At 32.4% G+C, this 18328-nt stretch overlaps 2 protein-coding genes across 5 annotated transcripts; one reads left to right on the top strand and one right to left on the bottom strand.

The window, feature by feature from the left end:
- The first annotated feature begins 571 nt into the window (after positions 1-571).
- LOC120091035 (MACPF domain-containing protein At4g24290) lies at positions 572-8559 on the top strand. 2 transcript variants are annotated; one of them, XM_039048830.1, is made up of 9 exons: positions 572-739; positions 1038-1094; positions 1192-1493; positions 2894-3132; positions 4023-4233; positions 4875-4937; positions 5353-5539; positions 6286-6452; positions 7244-8559. In XM_039048830.1, exons 3-9 carry the CDS (start codon positions 1233-1235, stop codon positions 7928-7930), a joined length of 1815 nt encoding a protein of 604 aa, XP_038904758.1. In that variant the 5' UTR covers positions 572-739; positions 1038-1094; positions 1192-1232; the 3' UTR covers positions 7931-8559. The 2 variants fall into 2 exon arrangements, with proteins under 2 accessions (XP_038904758.1, XP_038904757.1); XM_039048829.1 differs by lacking the exon at positions 1038-1094.
- Positions 8560-9701: 1142 nt separating this feature from the next.
- LOC120092185 lies at positions 9702-13645 on the bottom strand. Of its 3 annotated transcripts, XM_039050419.1 has the most exons (4): positions 13497-13645; positions 12140-12329; positions 11274-11716; positions 9721-10097 (listed from the first exon to the last, which is right to left on the bottom strand). In XM_039050419.1, the coding sequence occupies exons 3-4, from the start codon at positions 11565-11567 to the stop codon at positions 9954-9956; spliced, it is 438 nt and encodes a 145-aa protein (XP_038906347.1). In that variant the 5' UTR covers positions 11568-11716; positions 12140-12329; positions 13497-13645; the 3' UTR covers positions 9721-9953. The 3 variants fall into 3 exon arrangements, with proteins under 3 accessions (XP_038906348.1, XP_038906347.1, XP_038906346.1); XM_039050420.1 differs by lacking the exon at positions 13497-13645 and having other exon boundaries at positions 9702-10054; positions 12140-12442; XM_039050418.1 differs by lacking the exon at positions 13497-13645 and having other exon boundaries at positions 12140-12429.
- Between the last annotated feature and the right edge of the window lie 4683 nt (positions 13646-18328).

The following is an 18328-nucleotide window of genomic DNA, read 5'->3' as shown; positions in this document are numbered from 1 at the left end:
TAGAAAAATATACAAACCAAAATGAATGTATACTACAAGTAAGATTTAAAATATCAATGTCGACGAAAATGTTGAGATTTTACTTTTATAAAAACGTGGACAAAAATATTGATAAAATATCGATGTCGATGGATATTTTTGGTAAGATTATAAAAAAAATTCAAATGAATAAAAAAATATTTTATGACTTTTAAACAAATTTTTTTAGATTAAACAATTTAACACATTTATTAGTTATATTATATTTATATTAGTGTATTTTGTATGTTTTGTGAATTTTTCTATAAGATAATGAAAGTATGAGGTTAAATTATAAAAATATTAATAGAAATAATGGCACATTTTAATATTATTAATACAGGTATTTGGATTAAAATAGTAAACCAAAACAAAAGGTGAGCTTTTGAACTCATCACAGGCAGTGAAGTTAGCTCTACCCAATTTGAAAAAAAAAAACCGGAAAGTTTGACGGACGGATTACCTGCTTCTCTCTCACGTGTCAATGAAAAGTCTTTGGTCAAACCCTCCAAATATATATATATATAGATATATATATTAATTTATTTTTCTGTTTTCCATTTTCCATTTTTGATATTTCTTCGCTTCTAGTCTAGGGCTCGAACTTTACTCCTCTTACTTTGCGTTCTCATCCTCTCAATTTCCATCTCACTTTAGGGCTTTCTTTCGTCTCTCTAAGCTCGCCTCTGCAATTTCAGTCTCCAATTCCAGGTTTTTCAATGTAAGCATTGTGACAATGACGGTTGTTTTTGTAGTTTTCTGCTTCCCCAACTTGGTTCTTTCTGCATTCTGTCTAATTAGATTCTGGTCTCCACTTTTTCCTTGTATTTTATTTTTACTTGTGAATTTGAGCTCTTATTGGTCCATTTTTGGGGATCGTCAACCAGCTTTGTTTATCACAACGTTTACTAAACTATAATTGCTGCTACCCCACTGGAGTTTTCGATTTGGTGATGATATTCCGAACTGTATAAATTATGTTTGGGTCAATATTTGACTTGGGATTTGATTTGCTGTAGTGTTTGTGGAGCTTTGGATCTAGCTTATTTGTTTGAGCTGGATATGTCCTCCACCTCGTATGTCGGGTCTTATTATTTGTTATTATTTTTTATGTTCCTTCTTGTTTTGTTCAGCTTAGTATTTATTTAGTTGTTATTTGCTGCTACTGTGTAGGGTTCATATGGCCTAGGTCAAGAGTGATGTGTGCTTGAGTTATGGCGCTTAAAGTTCATCCTTCCAAGGCAGCGGAGATAGCCATTGAGTCCATTGGTCGGGGATATGACATAACAATAGATCTAAGACTCAAGTATTGTAAAGGGAATTTACATGGTTCTCGGTTGATAGAAATTGATGAAGGTGTGGGTCATGAGATTGTTCTTCCTGGTGGGATTTTAATCTCAAATGTACCCAAATCAATTAGGTGTGACAAAGGGGAGCGAACGAGGTTCAGGTCTGATGTTCTCTCTTTTCAACAGGTATTGCTCTTAGTTTTAATGCTTGGATAGTTATGGATCTGGTACTGTGATTTTCTTCTGAAAAGCTTTTGTACAATTATGCTGTAGTAGTGTAGGACTCTGCACGATGTCCTATTGTTGGTAAATCAGTTTGGCATTTGACTCTGTTGAAATGTAGATAGATTGTTGGGTCAGGGGAGGAATAAAAGTACAGTTTTAACTATCCTTCATGGTGAATTTTGTCCAATTCTTTATACCCTCAAAATTGCATCCGCTAAGAAACCACTGTCGTTAACTGGATAGAACTTGAAGGCTTGCAAGTTGCAACATGTTAGAAAGCACATGCTCAGATTTGACCACAGCAACACAGTTGACTAGGACAACTAGAATTCTCACGGGCAAGGGCTAAACATTCACAGCCATCTTGTTTCTGCTGTAGGGGGGCTGTGCATCAACTCCCTTAGCTGTTTGTGTGAGGGAAAAATTACATAAGAAAAGGAAAAATTCCCCAAAATTTCATGCCGGTTTCTTCCATGGTTTTGGTCTTGCAAGGTCTCCAGGAGGAATAGATTTTTACCAACATAGGTTGTGTATGCTTTTATGTATACATGAAACTGCATGTTGATTCCTGCATTTGTGATGTTAGTTATACAACATCGTGCATTAAAGTACATCTCCATATAAGTAGCTTTTTAAATTTGAGAAGCTGTTTAAGGATACTATTACATTCTTGTTTACCTTATAAACCCTGGGAGAAAAAAAGATGAAATGATCAAATTATTATGTATAAAAAATTTAATTCTTTTGTTGATTTTTGAAGATATGTCTAACTGTTTTGTTGATTTTTGTAACCTTGTACAAATTACTTCGTCCTTTTGGATTTTTAGACACAAGGTTTTCTTATGCAATTATAACCAACCAAATCCTCCACAATTGGTAGGCGTTGATGGTTTAGTTCTTTTGGGGGATTGACATCTTGTCCCTCCACCCCTAAGTTGTTCTTTTTGTGATTAATATAGTCCATTGTTTCTTTTCCACAAAAAAAAAAAAAAAAAAGAAAATCAAGTTTGTGGTAATTTCAGCTAGAGTATTCAAGAGCCTCTAAACTGATATAAAATGTATTTGTTTTAATCTTAGATTTTTTATTGAGTTCCTTTCCAGGTTTTGAATCTATATTATTGGAAGAAAAGCGTAATATTTCATAGTCATATTTCTTGTGCATTTTTAGTCACTTGATTTTTCTTGGAGCAATCCATCATGAAATCCTATATTTCAGAAGTTAAAATAAATTTCCATATAATTCTTTTTTATATATTCTTACAATCCTAGATGATGTGCAATTCTGCAAAATCATACTTTTCTGTTCTTGTCTGTTCTCTCAATATCTACTAATCATGTAGCATTAAAAATTTATAATGCAGATGTCAGAGCAGTTTAATCAGGAGATGACTTTGACTGGTAAAATTCCTTCAGGTCATTTCAACACCATGTTCGAGTTTTCAGGATGTTGGCAGAAAGATGCGGCCAATACGAAGAACCTAGCTTTTGATGGGGTCTTCATTACCCTGTACACAGTTGCTTTGGAAAAATCACAGATGGTACTCTGCGATCACGTAAGGAAAGCTGTGCCATCATCTTGGGACCCTGCTGCACTTGCAAGGTCTGTTCTTTTTTACAAGATACAGGACCATTTTTTTTCCCCTTTTCTTTATTACCTCCTTACTAAGTGAAATGGTGTTATATTCCTTCTAGTTCACACTCCTATAATTTGTTTTAGTTTTACAAGATTAGTGGAGAACAAGCAACATGTCCTTGAGTTGAGTGATCAATATAATAATTAATTTGACTATTTAATTTGAGAGGACAAGAGAGTTTTTAAGGGTGGGGAGGTTTTGGAAGGAGGCTGGTGTAATACCAAAGTTAAAGGAAAAACTCAAATGATTTTATTAGCTCTTTAATGAAGGGATCCAGCCTTTATTTGTAGGCAAGGACCAACAAGCCTAAGCTAACAAACCAAAACTGCTAACTAACCAACTAACCGTATAATTATACATTTAAAGAGGGATGAAGCTTTAACAACTTAATTTGATACATCAGAGGCTTAAAAACTTAACACACTAAGAAAAAAGAAAAGAGGAAAAGAATAATGATAACTAATTTTGTATGTCAGGTTTATGTGTTAAATTAATTAGGAGATCTAGCATTTTTGCTCTCCTCATTTGTTTTAGTAGTTAGTAAGCCTTATGACTGTCCTGCTAGTTGGTCTCCGTAATTAATTTTGGGGAAATCTTATGGCCTGCTATCAACAGTTTCTAATAATGTGATGCCAACGAAGGATTGATTTATCCTTTTTCTTTTGTTTCATCCTTAAATATTAGCTTCTTTTTAAGTCTCATTACGAATGCATGGGGGTTATTTGCATATATTTTAGCCACAATAAATGTTATCAACTTTGGCTGGAAACACTGATGTATAACAAGTTGGATTGTGTTTTTCACCTATTTTGAGTTTGGGAAGTAAAATTATCATTTGCCTACTTAATTGTCTCAGGTTTATTGAAACCTTCGGCACCCACATTATTGTTGGCTTAAAGATGGGAGGAAAGGATGTGATATATATGAAGCAGCAGCATTCGTCTACTATTCAACCTTCTGAACCTTCTGAAGTGCAGAAGAGTTTGAAGGAGATGGCAGATAAAAGGTTTTCAGAGAACATTGCACAATATGGAACGGGTTCTGAACGGATTTACAGCAACGACAAGGTTTCTGATATTTGAGCATAATTTGTTTATCAACCAAATACTATTATAGTTCTTGATGATTGCTAAATATTTGAAAACTGAAAAGGGTTTAGAGTCTATTTTAGTTCTTGAACTTCCATATTTGTTATGTAAACTTGTCTTAGCTATGCTTATTATCTTAGTTTCTTTAGAAAGCAATGCATGGTTATATTTTAATCGTTCCTCCTATCTCATTCATCCATTTCTAAGCTTAATACTAACATCCCCTCGTTGACATTGTAACTGTTATTTGATTACATTCCCTGGTAGATTACTTTATATATTAACTTATACCCTTCTTACTAAAAAAATAAAAAAGAAGAAAAAGGAGAGAATGACATCTGTTTTTGTTTGCTAGTAACCAAATAATAACATTCTTTATATATTTTATTGACTCCTGGATTTAACTGGTTTGTTAGTGTGTTCCACTCGTTAAAGTACAAGATTCACAAGCCCATCCAGTAAACTGATTGAATGGTGTTTTTCTTCTTTTTAATTGAATTTTAATTTGAAAGTAATGGACTACTCATCCATAAACATTGCCAAAAGTTTTCTGACTTTGTTGAACATGCATGGCATTCTGTCGGAAGTTTTCATCTAAATCTATTTATATTTTGTTTCAGATTGAAATTAGGGAGCAACATTTGAGGTTTGGTGATGCTAGCTCTGCAATTTCTCCACTCAAGGTGATATAAGCTGGAATTTATTTATCAATATGGGCAAACCAAGGGAAGAGTTAGAAAGCTCCCCTCCTCTCCCAAATACAGCCGCTCTTAGAATACTAGCCAAAAGATACCCATCCCACCCCTAAACTTGAAATATATACGACCCCTAAGAACAACGTTCCCTTGGGGGCACTTGTTTGTAACCAACTTCTAACAGAAATCTATTCTCGATTCTCTCCTCCCCTTTCTTCTTTTATACTCATATTTAATCGATTAGGAGGTCTATCAGGAGGTGATATTCATTGAGTTATTTTTTGGAGAGGGTTGTTGGATATTTCTACAACACTTACTCTTGTATTAATCTTATATTGTCACACGTGAAGAGAAAATTTGGGTTATTTTGACATATTTTCTAGTAAATCAATTTGCTTGCCAGGATATTGTACCCATTTGCAAGAGAAGAGGTGGAAGCGACAGGATTAGCCTCCCTCATCATGAGTGGTTGCAGACAGTTCAGTTGGAGCCAGACGTGATATCAATGTCCTTCATTCCAATTACTTCTTTATTGAATGGAGTTCCAGGAAGTGGATTCTTGAGCCATGCAATAAATCTTTATTTGCGATGTGAGTAAAGCACCTCCTGCTTGCAAAGTCAAAATAGATCGTGCTGGCTTATCAATATGCCTTGTTTATATACATACACACACAGATATCTCACTTTTATCGAGATAAATGAAATATTACATCAAGGCAATAAAAAAGAAAGTACAAAAGAAAAGTCCAATACAAAAGGAGCCTGTATAAAGGAATTATAAAAAAGGGCTCCGTGGTTGAGAATAAAAGACAGACGAATAATAATAAAAATCCATAGAAATGAACCCTACAGAGAGCAAGAAACCTGAGTATAGACTGTATTCTTATTTGTTTGGGTTTTTCTAAATTCAGTTGGATTAAACTCTCTTCCTGGGTCCATGGTATGGAGGGAATTTGTTGGCCCATGGGTTTTAAGGAATTATAGAAAATAATTCGCCAGAAATACTTGATCTAGAAAAAACTCCCTTTGAAATTTACTCAACTTGGGTGATCTTTTGTTTTCCGATTGGGAGTTTGAACCTTTGATGACACCTCCCCACTACACTACATTAACATAAAGACTTTTCTTGTTTCAAAATAGGTTCCAAGAAAAGAGAAGTAATAAAATGCTGCTTTAATTGGGAAACCCATACTATAATTTACCTTCGATGCAAATAAATTTTGGTTCTCATGGCTCCTTGATCATTGCAATTGGTGCATTTACCTACTGGTGTTATTAGCTTTGGATCCCAAGGCGTCCAATTATATTTTTTCATACATCCTTTTCACTATTGCAGACAAACCACCAATTGAAGAGCTTCATCAATTTTTGGAGTTTCAGCTCCCAAGGCAATGGGCGCCAATTTTCAGTGAGCTTCCACTTGGTCCACAGCGGAAACAACACAATTTGGCATCTCTTCAGTTTAGCCTTATGGGATCAAAGCTTTATGTGAATACTACGCCTGTATGGTTTCTGTTTCTTGAAGTTTTTGGTTTCTGCGTACTGCATTAAATTATGAATAATCTACATTCTGGTATCTTCTTTTATCATTCTTAACTTAAGACTTGGGAAATTTGGATCTTGAGCATGTAAAAATGTCTTGGAACAACGTTTCCTCTAGTTATCATCCAAAATTATGTAGTTGGTAGTTGGATCCTTACAAGAGCAGACAATAGGAAATATGATAAGAATAAGGATGAAGTTCCATTAATTTGGTCTTTGCTGCACTAGGTTAAGCTACATCTATCAATTATCATCATCCAAACATCTTTGCTGTTTTTCGTTGGGTTCATCAATATCAATATGTGGGGCCTGGGGGTGGGGTATTCAAACCTTTGACCTCTGACCAGGTCAGAGGTATACATTATGTGCCAGTTGAGCAGCATGCCTTACTGTTTGCTGGCGTAAGAATGCTTGTGGATCAAGAAATTAGTAGGAAGTTCTGATTATAATGTGGTATGACACTCCTACTTTGATGCTAGTGGTTTCTTAACCGTTGGTGTATCGTTGTGCTGGTTCATTTGACTTTTCAGGATAAACAAGCAATAGACTGAATTTCTTGTAGTAGAATTGCAGAATCTCTGAAAATCTATCGTTAATAAAAAGAACCAATCTAGTTGACCCAGATTATTATCTCGTTCCAGGGTTAATAATAATAATGGACCAAAATTACTGGTTTTGAGTTCTGTCTTTCTAGCTTTAGAAAATATAATTGAAAACCTTTGATTCACATTCACTCGTGTCTTTCATCACAGGTTGATGTGGGCAGGAGGCCAGTTACAGGTCTCCGGCTTTATTTGGAAGGTAAAAGAAGCAATTGTTTGTCCATCCACTTGCAGCACCTCTCCTCTTTACCCAAGATTTTTCAACTTACGGAGGATCCAAATGGCAACGTCCGTCAGGAATCACATGATCGCAGATATCTTGAAAAAGTTCAGTCCAAGTACTTTTCTCATGTGTGCACTGCTCCTGTTGAGGCCGATGAGGATCTCTCAATAGTAACTGGGGCACAGTTGCAGGTTGTAAATCAAGGGATGAGAAATGTTCTGTTTCTGCGACTCCGCTTCTCTTCGGTTTTGGGAGCAACGGCTGTAAGGCAGCCAGAGTGGGAAGGTTCACCTGGACTGGCAGCCAAGTCTGGTCTTATATCAACACTAATCAGTCATCATTTTTCAACAGTTATGAAACCACCTCCAAAACCAGCTGATGTGAATATAAACTCTGCTGTATATCCTGGGGGTCCCCCAGTACCTGTACAAGCCCCTAAGCTTCTGAAATTTGTAGATACCACAGAAATGAAGAGAGGACCCCAAGAGACTCCTGGGTATTGGGTTGTTTCTGGTGCAAGACTCATGGTAGAGAAGGGGCGGATCTCCCTTCGGGTTAAGTTTTCCTTACTAACTGTAATATTACCAGATGAAGAAGAAATCAATGATAATTAGCTTGGTTTGTCCGATGTCAAGTATGAATGGAAGTTTGCACAGTAAAGCAGGTGGGTGAAAACTGCCAAGATTATCGAGAATCAGCAGCAGATCTTATAACCAAGGTTAAGGATCACAAATGCTATGAAAAGGAGAATTGGTAAGAGAGTTGGATCCCTTTCTTTAGGACGATAATCCAATTTAAGCCAAAAGGAATGAAAGAACTCAAGGAAGAAGGGTGAGACAACGTCGGATGATTCTGCTGTGAAGGAGTCATCTATGTTGGTGTTGGTGATGTAATTTACTTTTTGCGTAGGTATTACGAATTCGACACGTTGGAGGTTTTTTTGCACGTTTGACGACGTATTTGTACATAACATTTTCAGGTCTTCTGTGGATAAGTAGAGATTTCAAATGTTTCTTGTGTTTGTAGCCATGTATGTGAATGAGAGTCTTCATATAAACACTCGTTTTAAATTGTTGAATTTTTGAAGCTCTGAGAAACTTTTGAGCACTGAGTGAGGAAGATGATGTCGCAGGACTGTCATAATTTTCCTTGAATTGCCTTTTCTTCATTTTGGAAAGGTACGTTGTAAACTTACATCCATAAGATAAAGTGAGTGCCGTATAATATGTATATTTCAATTCTATCTAGTTTAATTTTTATTTCGTTGTTTTATTCTCATTCATGTAATAAAAATTTTACATTACCTCTTTTCAAATGGAAATTTTCATATATAGGGAAAAGGTTAAATTATTTTCAGAAACAGAAATAGCAAAAATGAACATTGATAGATATTAATACATTTCTATCAACGATTATAGACATTAATAGACTTCTATCAATCCTTACTAGTTTTTATCAAAGAAGGTTAAAGTTTTATTATTTTGTGTAAATAATTTTATTTATTTTTCTATTTTTGAAAATTTCTCTTTCCAAATTTGACAATGGACTTAGAAGTGAAAATTGTACCTAGATTAACAATTTGACCAATAACTTGATAAGCACAGGTGTTGTGCATACATTTTTTTCCTCTATAAAAAATAATACCAAACTTCAAATAGAATCATAAAGGGTCCATTTAAATTGACATGAAAAAAAAAATAATATTATTTTAAAAATTAATTTTTATTTAAATATTTTTTATAAAAATTATTTAAAATATACTTGAAAAACTATTTTGAGGGGTGGTTTTTTTTAAATGACTTATTTTTTAAATTAAATCATTGTAAATGTATTTTAAACACACACAAAACTTTTACATAGAATTTAAAAGTTAAAAGTAGAGCCATGGTATTAAATTTGTCAAACATTTTCGTTGACATTTTCACATCTCATGAGTTCGACATACATTTTCATTATATCATTAAAAAAATCAATAAAGTAATCACGAAAATAAAATACAATATAAATAATAAACATTTTTTAACTTGTTTAAAAAACATAAAATGTTTGCTTATCAATTTAAATATTACTTTTGGACTTTTTTGTTTTTGTAGTTTTTTTTAAGAAATATCTATCCACGTCGATATTTGATCAAAATTGGGACCTCAATATTTTTTCGATCTCGATATTTTAAACCTTTGAGTAGAACACTACTTCTGTATAAAATTTAAAAGCTAAAGTAAGTTCTCAATTTTCTTTTTCTCTCTCTTTTTTTTTTTTTTTTTTTTTTTTTTTTTTTTTTTAAAAAAAAGAAAAAAAAAAGAGGCTAATGTAGAACATTTGAAAGTACCCTGAATCAGCCTAAAAGAGTACAAAAGAAAAGTGAAGTGATTTTCTACTTAAATCTTTATCAAACAAGTAAAACTCATGTAAATACTTGTGACTTCTTTGATAATCAATTTACAGATGCGAACCAGAAAGAAAAAGGAAAAAAAATAAGAAAAGGAAAAGAAGTATCAGCATTTAAGCAAATCTCCCTGTGGATGAGAAGAAGCACAAGTATTATTACTATTATTCTGAGAAGAAGCAAAGCTGATAGTTTTCCTAAATGCATCAACTGGTTTCAATTGAGGCAAGAAGAACATCATTTATTTTGCTTCAAGGACCTGAAAAATTATGGTGATGAGATGGCCAGTAAATCCCCTCTCTTTGGCATGGCAGAGGAGCTGGTTGAGCAATGAAGGTGGGGATGTGCTGACCTGGCATCAACACTGAGAAATCAGATGCATATGATGTTGACACCTGTCACAGAAAAGCCACACTCAACAAAACAAAAAAAAAAAAATCATTTCCCAAGTGTTCAATTCAATGGCACAATGACTTGACCTTAAAAGAAAAGCATGTATTGTGTAATCATTGCTACTGGTTTGTGTTGATGTTCTTTGTCTTGTCACTGTTGTGATAAAAGATCATCATGTTCTTGAAGAAGACGAAGAGAAATTAGTCCCTTTTTCTTTTTAAAAAAACTCATTCTTCTTTTTTTTTTCTTTGAATGGACTCAAAAGTCAAACTACACTTGATTTTTGGGGATTTTTCAGCCTAGCATGGCAGTTATTTTTGAAATATAGTAGTAACAAAAGCAAGACTAGTAGGGAAATTACAGTTATTTTCTGTGCAATTTTTGTCAAGGGATGAAGTTTATGTAGCTACTTGTGTAACAAGTCAGTAGAACCAGTATTCTCTTAGGAGGTGTTTGATCCAGGAAGTTGACGAGTAGTTAGAGAGTGTGGAGTTCCTATTTAGTCCAACAAGTTCGTTGGCCCCACAACCAAAAACATCAATTTCATACGTTATTAACTCCTTACTCGATAGGTCCCAGGAGTTCACAACTCCCTCGACTTCACAACTTCACTCCTTGTCTCAAATGACTATCCCTATCTAGGTAATCAAATATCCTACACCACAAGTTTCTCAACACTAATTTTAGAAAATTTCAAAAGATTATCCCGCGTCATGCGATCAATCAAGATGCATACGAATTGACTTAAATACCGATTTTCATTGGAGAAAAAGATATGTACATCCAAGTCTCAAGGTATCTTTGTTCTATACGTGTTTTTGGACTATGAAAAGAAATATGAAGGGTGATTTTTTTTTTTACGAACTGTTATAGATATCTTCTCATATTGTAGAAAGTACCAAGATATTAAAGATAAACATATTTATAATTATTCTAGAACAAAGAGAGAAAAGTTGCTTGAAGTTGCCTTCAACTGATCTTTTAAGCAAATCTGTTCAAGAGAAAAAAGGACTTATTCGATAATGATATGAAGTAGTTTTAAGGCCTCAGCAACTGAAACACTTGTTTCAAGGGAAGGGGAGAGCACTGAAGAGTTATAATGATATTAAACAAAGAATGGTGATATAAACCCCAAGAAACTTCAAATGTAAAGACAAACAACTCAGTTCGAAACGTACCGTATTTGGACTTGAGAATTTCTCGGCCAGACCTGATTCTGAGGAGTTGTTTGTCACTTCATCAGATGAGGAGAAAGGAGAAGTTGGTCTAAACAGATGCTCAAAGATGGCCATGACAAGGAACATTGATATCAAGATTGCAGTGGCAACAAAGCCAAAGGAAATGGCATTCATGGAGGATCCAAAGTTCTTCCAAGGAGCTTCTTGACCAATGCCTGTTTGAGATGATGGGCTTTGGTCTGGAGTTGTGTAAATGTTCCATGACTTTGATCTTTCATAGCCAATCTCACTCATACCTCTTCTAATATTTTGCAAGCTCTGTAGTTTCTGCCTTTAACTTTGAGGTAGTGCTTGGAATCTTTTTCAACTGAATGCTTGGAGCAAAAATGATGCTGATGAAAATGGTTTCTACATAAGAATGTAATGCTGATGACCCCTTAGCCCTGAAAACAAACTGATTTTCTCAGCATCCTTATTTGAATCCCATCTCCAAGGTAGAGCCACAAAATTTTTCATAAGGAGCGCAAAAATCTTATAAAGCCAATTGTAATAAAGCAGGACGGGGCAAATTAGAAAAGTTTAGAACTTCCATGAAGACATAGAAAAAAACTAAAAGGCCATCATCACCACACATACACACACACACACACAATATGGAGTCAGGTGGGGGAAGGGGGTTCCTCGTCTTATTTTTTTTAGATCTTCAGCCAACTGCAGAAATAGGAACTTCCAATGTTTTTTGTTCTTCCTAAATGTACATGCTTCAATGATTAAGATATCGGGGCCTCCCCTCGTTTGGGGATGTTTGTGTGGAAGTGTTAAAATAAGAATGAGAAGAGAATAATAAACAAAAAGCAAGAACTTACACAAGCCAATGGAAGAGGATGAAGATGTCCAAGATCCTCTGTGATGGCAGTTAGTTATATTCTGATGACGCGATATCAAAAATGACGAAAATAATCTGTTATAAACTAATCAGTTTCGTAAGAGTTTCTAAAGTTTTGATTTAGTTTTGAAGGATAGTTTGCATCCAATACTTCCAATCCCATAGCTAACCTGTCATGAAAAAACAAGACATCTATTTTTCTCAAAACATTATTTAATAAAGAAAGCAGCCAACTCACCTCAACTCGCACTTTCCACTATCGAAAAATAAAATAAATGGGAAAAGGGTTAATTATAATTTGATTAATACACCTTTTTCCATTCAATTGTGATGCCTAGCTTAGTGAATACTATACTTTGTCTGAAGCAACAAACTTTAAGAAAGCAAAAGAATGGCCCTTCCTGTCTGGGAAGCCAAAATAGGGACTTATTGGTAATTGCAAAAAGTTTCCACATTTTAAAAGAAACAAATTCCATTAAGATGAAACAAATTTCATTTAGATGAAACAAATTTCATTTAGATTTTAGTCTAAACTAAACCCGGTCACCATGGATGAGGTAACTAAAGGTGTTTAGGAAGTTGGAGAAGGTTTCACAGCCTGCCTATTCAGATCATCTCCTCAATTTCAAAAATAAGATTTGAATCAAATAATTGTATGCACTAACCCCATACTCAGAACCATTACTTTTACTTTAATAATATGATTGTTCATCCATATTTATTGATAGAGTTGTGCTTTGATATAATTAATCATTCTGTGATAATGGTTTTTATGGAGACATTATTAAAACTACCTATGCTATGACTGTTAAAAAATTTCTTGTCAATGAAATGAGAGTAACATTAAAATAATTTCTCTATACAAATCGTTTCAATAGTCTGCTGCAGGACAACCACTGGACGAGTCTTTAGATATCATTCAATGGTTATAAAATGACAGCCATGTTGAATAGTTTCTCAAGATCTTTTAGCTCAAAAATACATTTTGAAATTTCTCAATACATTTACCCAGTTCATATTGAATAAGTCCCTTCAGATGCCATCATGGAGAGGGTAGCAATATCTCATACAAATTCATATAAAAACACCATGAAATCAGATGAAAGGAAAAAGAATACAAAAAGGAGTCATGATATTGATGTTAATTTAAGCAAAACAAAAGTTTGGCCCAAAGTGAAGGCATGTCTTGTTTGTATAACCATTTTCTATAAAAAAGAATGAAAGAAAAGAAAAGAAAAAACAAGAATAGGTAGCAAATTATTCCTCCAAAGAAAGATATAAAGATAAAACGACATAATAAAGAGAAACAGAAGAGAATAATGTTTTGCTCAGCTCACCTTACAGCTATGCTGTACCAAGCACAAGCACATCCATATGATTCAAGAGAAGAAAGAAAATGGTTTGGTGGCAAAAAAGAGCAAAGGTAGGAAAGAATGTGATGTAGGCCACAATTATTCCTCATATATCTCTCCTCTTCACATAACTATTGAGAGGAACCCATAACTTTTGTCAGAAACACTAAAGCCATTTGCTGTACCACCTGCAAGTTTAATATGTTAAAGTAATTAAACCATACCATCAGTTTTTATTTATTAATAACTGGGTATTGTGGGCTCCACTCATATTTTGCATATGCCCACCTCCCACTAATCTTTAGAAAGGATTTGCCTACCCCAAACTAGCTTTAGAAGACAAGGGTTTCAAGTTATTAAGTTTATGATAATAAGAATTTCGTGTTAGTAAGTTTTTGAGTCCTCAAGACATCGGAGGGTATCTCCAAACATCTCAGCCAAAGCAAAGTTGAAGACTACGATCAATGTTTTTAAATTTATATTTGTTAATTTTAAGTCATTAAGTTTTAAGTTGGCTTGAACACAGGATCTTTAGAGAATGTAACCAAACACAGGGGTATAGAGTTAATAAATCTCTGAAAGAGGGGCAAATTTTTACAATTTACCTTTTCCCATATTTACTCTTTTGATGTCGAAAATTTAGGGGACAAAAGGTAGAGAGAACTTCAAAATCTTAATTCTTTTATAAAATTTTCTTAACCTAAGTTGGATTCAGGGGGGGCATTTTGCCCCTCCTTCCTTCATTACTCCCCAAGTCTTTACCTGGCACCATTGAGTTTTATTTTATTATATTTTCATGTTAATCTTTTTATACATATATTGTGATATTTAATCCATAATATGAAGGAATCAGAACTATTAAGCAAAGACTTCTCTCTTTACCAGAGAAATCAATGTGTTATGGAAAAGAAAACTGCAATAATTACAACACATATGCGGTTCTTCAGCCTAAAATGCATTGATTGAAGATCTTTTTGTCAACAGAACAATCACCATGTCTGATAATGACAGTGAAAGCCTATTAGTTTAGGACCAACTGGCAAATTTTAAAACAACATACATCAGTTTCAGCTAAAAGAATGACCCCAATGGTTAAGAGAATCATCTGTTTGTTGATTGAAGCTCAAACACATAAAGTGCCTAACACCATGCCACAAAAAGTCACACAAATAGAACAAAATTTGCCCAAAATTTGAAAAATCTTCGGGTAGCAATCTCCCACTCTTCAAAAGCCAAAACAAACAAAGAAAGGAAACCAAAAACTCATTTTGATAAAGGGTTAATATAAATCATAGGTTCAATTCATGGTGGCCATCTACTTAAAATTTAATATCCTATAAGTTTACTTGACATCTAAATGTTGTAGAGTCAGACGGATTGTCTCGTGAGATTAGTCGAAGTGCATGTAAGCTGATGGATATAAAAGAAAAACACATGAAGACAAATGGTTCATCACAACAAGATTTGATGAAGTTTGAGATGTGGTTCATTACTCTCTCACCAAACAGAAGATGCATTTCATTTCATCAAAAGGGTACAAAGAAGGAAAGAGAAAAACCAAGTTCCCAATTCCATGTAAGACATTTTTTTTGAAAAAGTGAAGGGCCCCATGAAAAGAAAACACAATAAAAGAAGAGGTTGAAAATAGATTGAAGCATATATTTTCCCCTTTTTTTCCCTTTTTCTTTCCTATCAAAGTCCCCACCCTCAAGCATCCTTTTACTTTCCCAACAATCAAGCAAAAGAATTCCTCGATGTTCGAAATCGAACAAAAAGAAAATTTGAAATAAACAAAAACAAAAAACAATTACTATTCCGCCGTTGCCAAAAGTTGAAAGTTAGATCAATAAAATTGCAATTTCTTCACCTGTTCATCAGGTTGTTGGCTTCAATTTCTTTTTCCCATTTCCTTTAGCTCTCTCACTGGTGACACTCCACATGTGTGTCTCTGTTTTCTCTGTGGTGAAGTGTGAGAGTGGGAAATGATGGCCATGGCTGAAGAACAGGAAGGTTTCGTTGGAATTCTGAGTGAAAATGATTGTGGGGTTTTCATTTTTTTCTTGAATGTGGTAGCCATTGGCAAGTTTGATTCAAGTAAAAAGAAAGTAATCAAAGGGAAGAAAGGAATGTGCTGTTAAAGAACCCTTTTTCATCTCCTAACAAGCAAGTTTAAAATATTGATATCAATGTCAAACGGTTGGAAATGTCTATCAAATTATTCATAAAATATTTTTGAAAAAATTATTAAAACTAAAAATTTTCACAAATAAACATTTTTATGATTTTTAAATAAATTAATTAACTATTCAAGAAAGCATAACTCATATGATATTTAAATGTATTAGTCTCTGTTATATTAAAATATTGATCATCCAAGATATAATGTAAAAATATTAATAGAAATATCGACATGTTAAATTTAATACCATACTTAAAGGAAAAAGAGAGGAAATAGAATCTGAACTTGGTTATATTGTTCTTAATTAAGCAATAATGCACCCTGCACAAAATCAAATTAAAAAAACAAATCAAAATCCCTTTGGTGTGGTTGTAGATTAACTATGCTCTAGTTATGGTATATATTTCTGGAAAAAAAAATATCAATTTATATATTAATTTAAACCCTGAACTAATAATTAAATAAATTTTAATTTTGAACTTTTATAAATGAATCAATTTATACATTCTATTACGTTTTATTTGGATAAATATTGAGTGAGACTTATAATTTTACCAATCAAACCTCTAAACTTTAAGTCAAAGTGAATTTAGCTCAATAATATGGGGAAGAAATTCAATTTCCTATCCCCACAACTGTTGTACTAAAAATAAGCCTCTAAATTTTATAAGCGAATCAATTTAGATTTTCAATTATGACATTTAAACAAGTTTATACATGTATAAGAATTGAATTCATGGACGAAAGTTTAGAGTTTAAATTGATACAATTATTATGATTTAAATTGATGCAATCCACAAAATTTAAGAGCTAAATTGAAAATTTCTCTATATTATTTAACTAGAGGTTTAAATCTTCACGTCCAAACTGGTGTATTTGTATTAGGAGAAATAAAGGAAATCCAACTCAACACAATAAATTCAAGCGCAACCACATAGGAGCCGTTTGGTTTAAGATTTTGTAGATGCCTGAGAATAAAGGATATATGGAAATAGAATGTCTTGAAATCAAAGATGACTGTATTTGGTTGTATACACGAAATGCTATTAGAATTTTATGAATAAATTTTTTGTTTATATTTAATTTATGAAATTAAGTATGACAATCTTATATAATTGTAATAAATTAATTAAATAAAAAATAAATATCATTCAATATATTGATAAAAGTTAATTAATTAAGAAGCAATAATAATTTTAGTTATAAATATTTAAAAATTAAGTAATTTATAATTAAAATTGTTATTGATTCTTAATTAATTAAAATTAACCAATTAATATAATAAATGAACTCATATTTACTATAATCTAATATTTAATCATTTTTATAATTAATTAAGTTCAACCTTAGTTATTTTAGTTTTAATTAAATAATATAAGAAAATATATTTTAATAAACAATATATTATATAAAAAGTAAAAAATGAGATAAAAATAGGATATGTTAACAAAAAAAATACTAAATTTTTTATATGTTTATAATAAAAAATCAAATTAAAATTAATCTCAATAAATAATTGCTTGATTATAAAAAAATAATAAATTATTATTATTGAAAATAATTTTTTGTACTAATTAAGATTTAATTAATCCTAATTTATTAATTAAATATATTTAAGACATTGTTAGCTAATTAATTAATTCTTTATGTAAAAAAGTAATTACATTCATTTAATAAATTTTTATTATAAAAATGAGTTAGGTAAATATTTTAATAGAATAAACAACACCGGCGGTGGGAAATGAGGATGCCTAAGTATAGCTTATTCCCAAGTAGAGTGTTGAAACCTGCTAAACAAACATGAATTTTGTATGTTTGGGTCAATTCCCATATATAAAGCCTTCCACCAAACAAGCCCTAAGTTTGTTTCGGTCCTTTTGACTCATGTATTTTAAAAATAGTCTTCATACTAAAAAAAAGTAGGCTTTGGTCTTTTACGAAATTATAACTCACATTTTGCAAAATTTTTTTAATACGATGCTATTGACCTAATTTAAGAAATTAAATATAGTGTGTAGGTTGAAATTATGAATGGAAAGTTGAGCAAAATGATCACTTTCTAAAAGAATATGAATAAAAAGGCAAGAATCAAAATAAACAAAAATGAATGTTTTCGAAAGTAAAAAGATCGTTTGACAAAAGAAATCTAAACCTAAAAATAATTTAAACATAAAACACAAATATTCGAAGTTTTGTAATGCAACATTTTTCTTTTATTTATAATTAATTTGAGGCCTTCTTCTTTAGACAAATTGCAAAAACTACACTCCCAGAATAGCGGTACTTATGAATCATACCCTCAAACTTTTCATTATAAAAAAAATAAAAATTGAGCTTTCAAACTTATACAAATATTAAAATTGAACCTTTAAATTTACAATAATTATAAAAATTGGACCACTAGATAATAAAAAGAGCCCTCAAACTTATATGATCATTACGACTTCTACAATTATGTAAGTTTAAAGGGGTCTCATTTCAATACTTGTATAAGTTTGAGGACTCAAATTTTACAAATGAAAGTTTGAGGGTATAATTGCAATTACTACCATAGTTTAGGGTGACTTTTGCAATTTGTCATTTGTCATTTTTTATTTTTATTTTTCATAAAAAACCAATTATATTTTTGAAAAGGAAT

The sequence above is a fragment of the Benincasa hispida genome, chromosome 11, assembly GCF_009727055.1.
Source record: "Benincasa hispida cultivar B227 chromosome 11, ASM972705v1, whole genome shotgun sequence".
NCBI classification, from domain to species: Eukaryota; Viridiplantae; Streptophyta; class Magnoliopsida; order Cucurbitales; family Cucurbitaceae; genus Benincasa; species Benincasa hispida.
Note: the sequence above shows the minus strand (reverse complement) of the source record. Positions and strands in the feature narration are given on the sequence as shown.

Bases quoted from the DNA above. Each gene is read 5' to 3' on its own strand.
- LOC120091035 (XM_039048829.1), top strand. From the start codon at position 1,233: ATGGCGCTTAAAGTTCATCCTTCCAAGGCAGCGGAGATAGCCATTGAG. The intron at 1,494-2,893 runs GTATTGCTCTTA...TTTATAATGCAG, and splicing joins ATGTTCTCTCTTTTCAACAG to ATGTCAGAGCAGTTTAATCA. The intron at 3,133-4,022 runs GTCTGTTCTTTT...TAATTGTCTCAG, and splicing joins GACCCTGCTGCACTTGCAAG to GTTTATTGAAACCTTCGGCA.
- LOC120092185 (XM_039050419.1), bottom strand. From the start codon at position 11,567: ATGAGTGAGATTGGCTATGAAAGATCAAAGTCATGGAACATTTACACA. The intron at 10,098-11,273 runs GTACGTTTCGAA...TTTCTGTGACAG, and splicing joins AATTCTCAAGTCCAAATACG to GTGTCAACATCATATGCATC.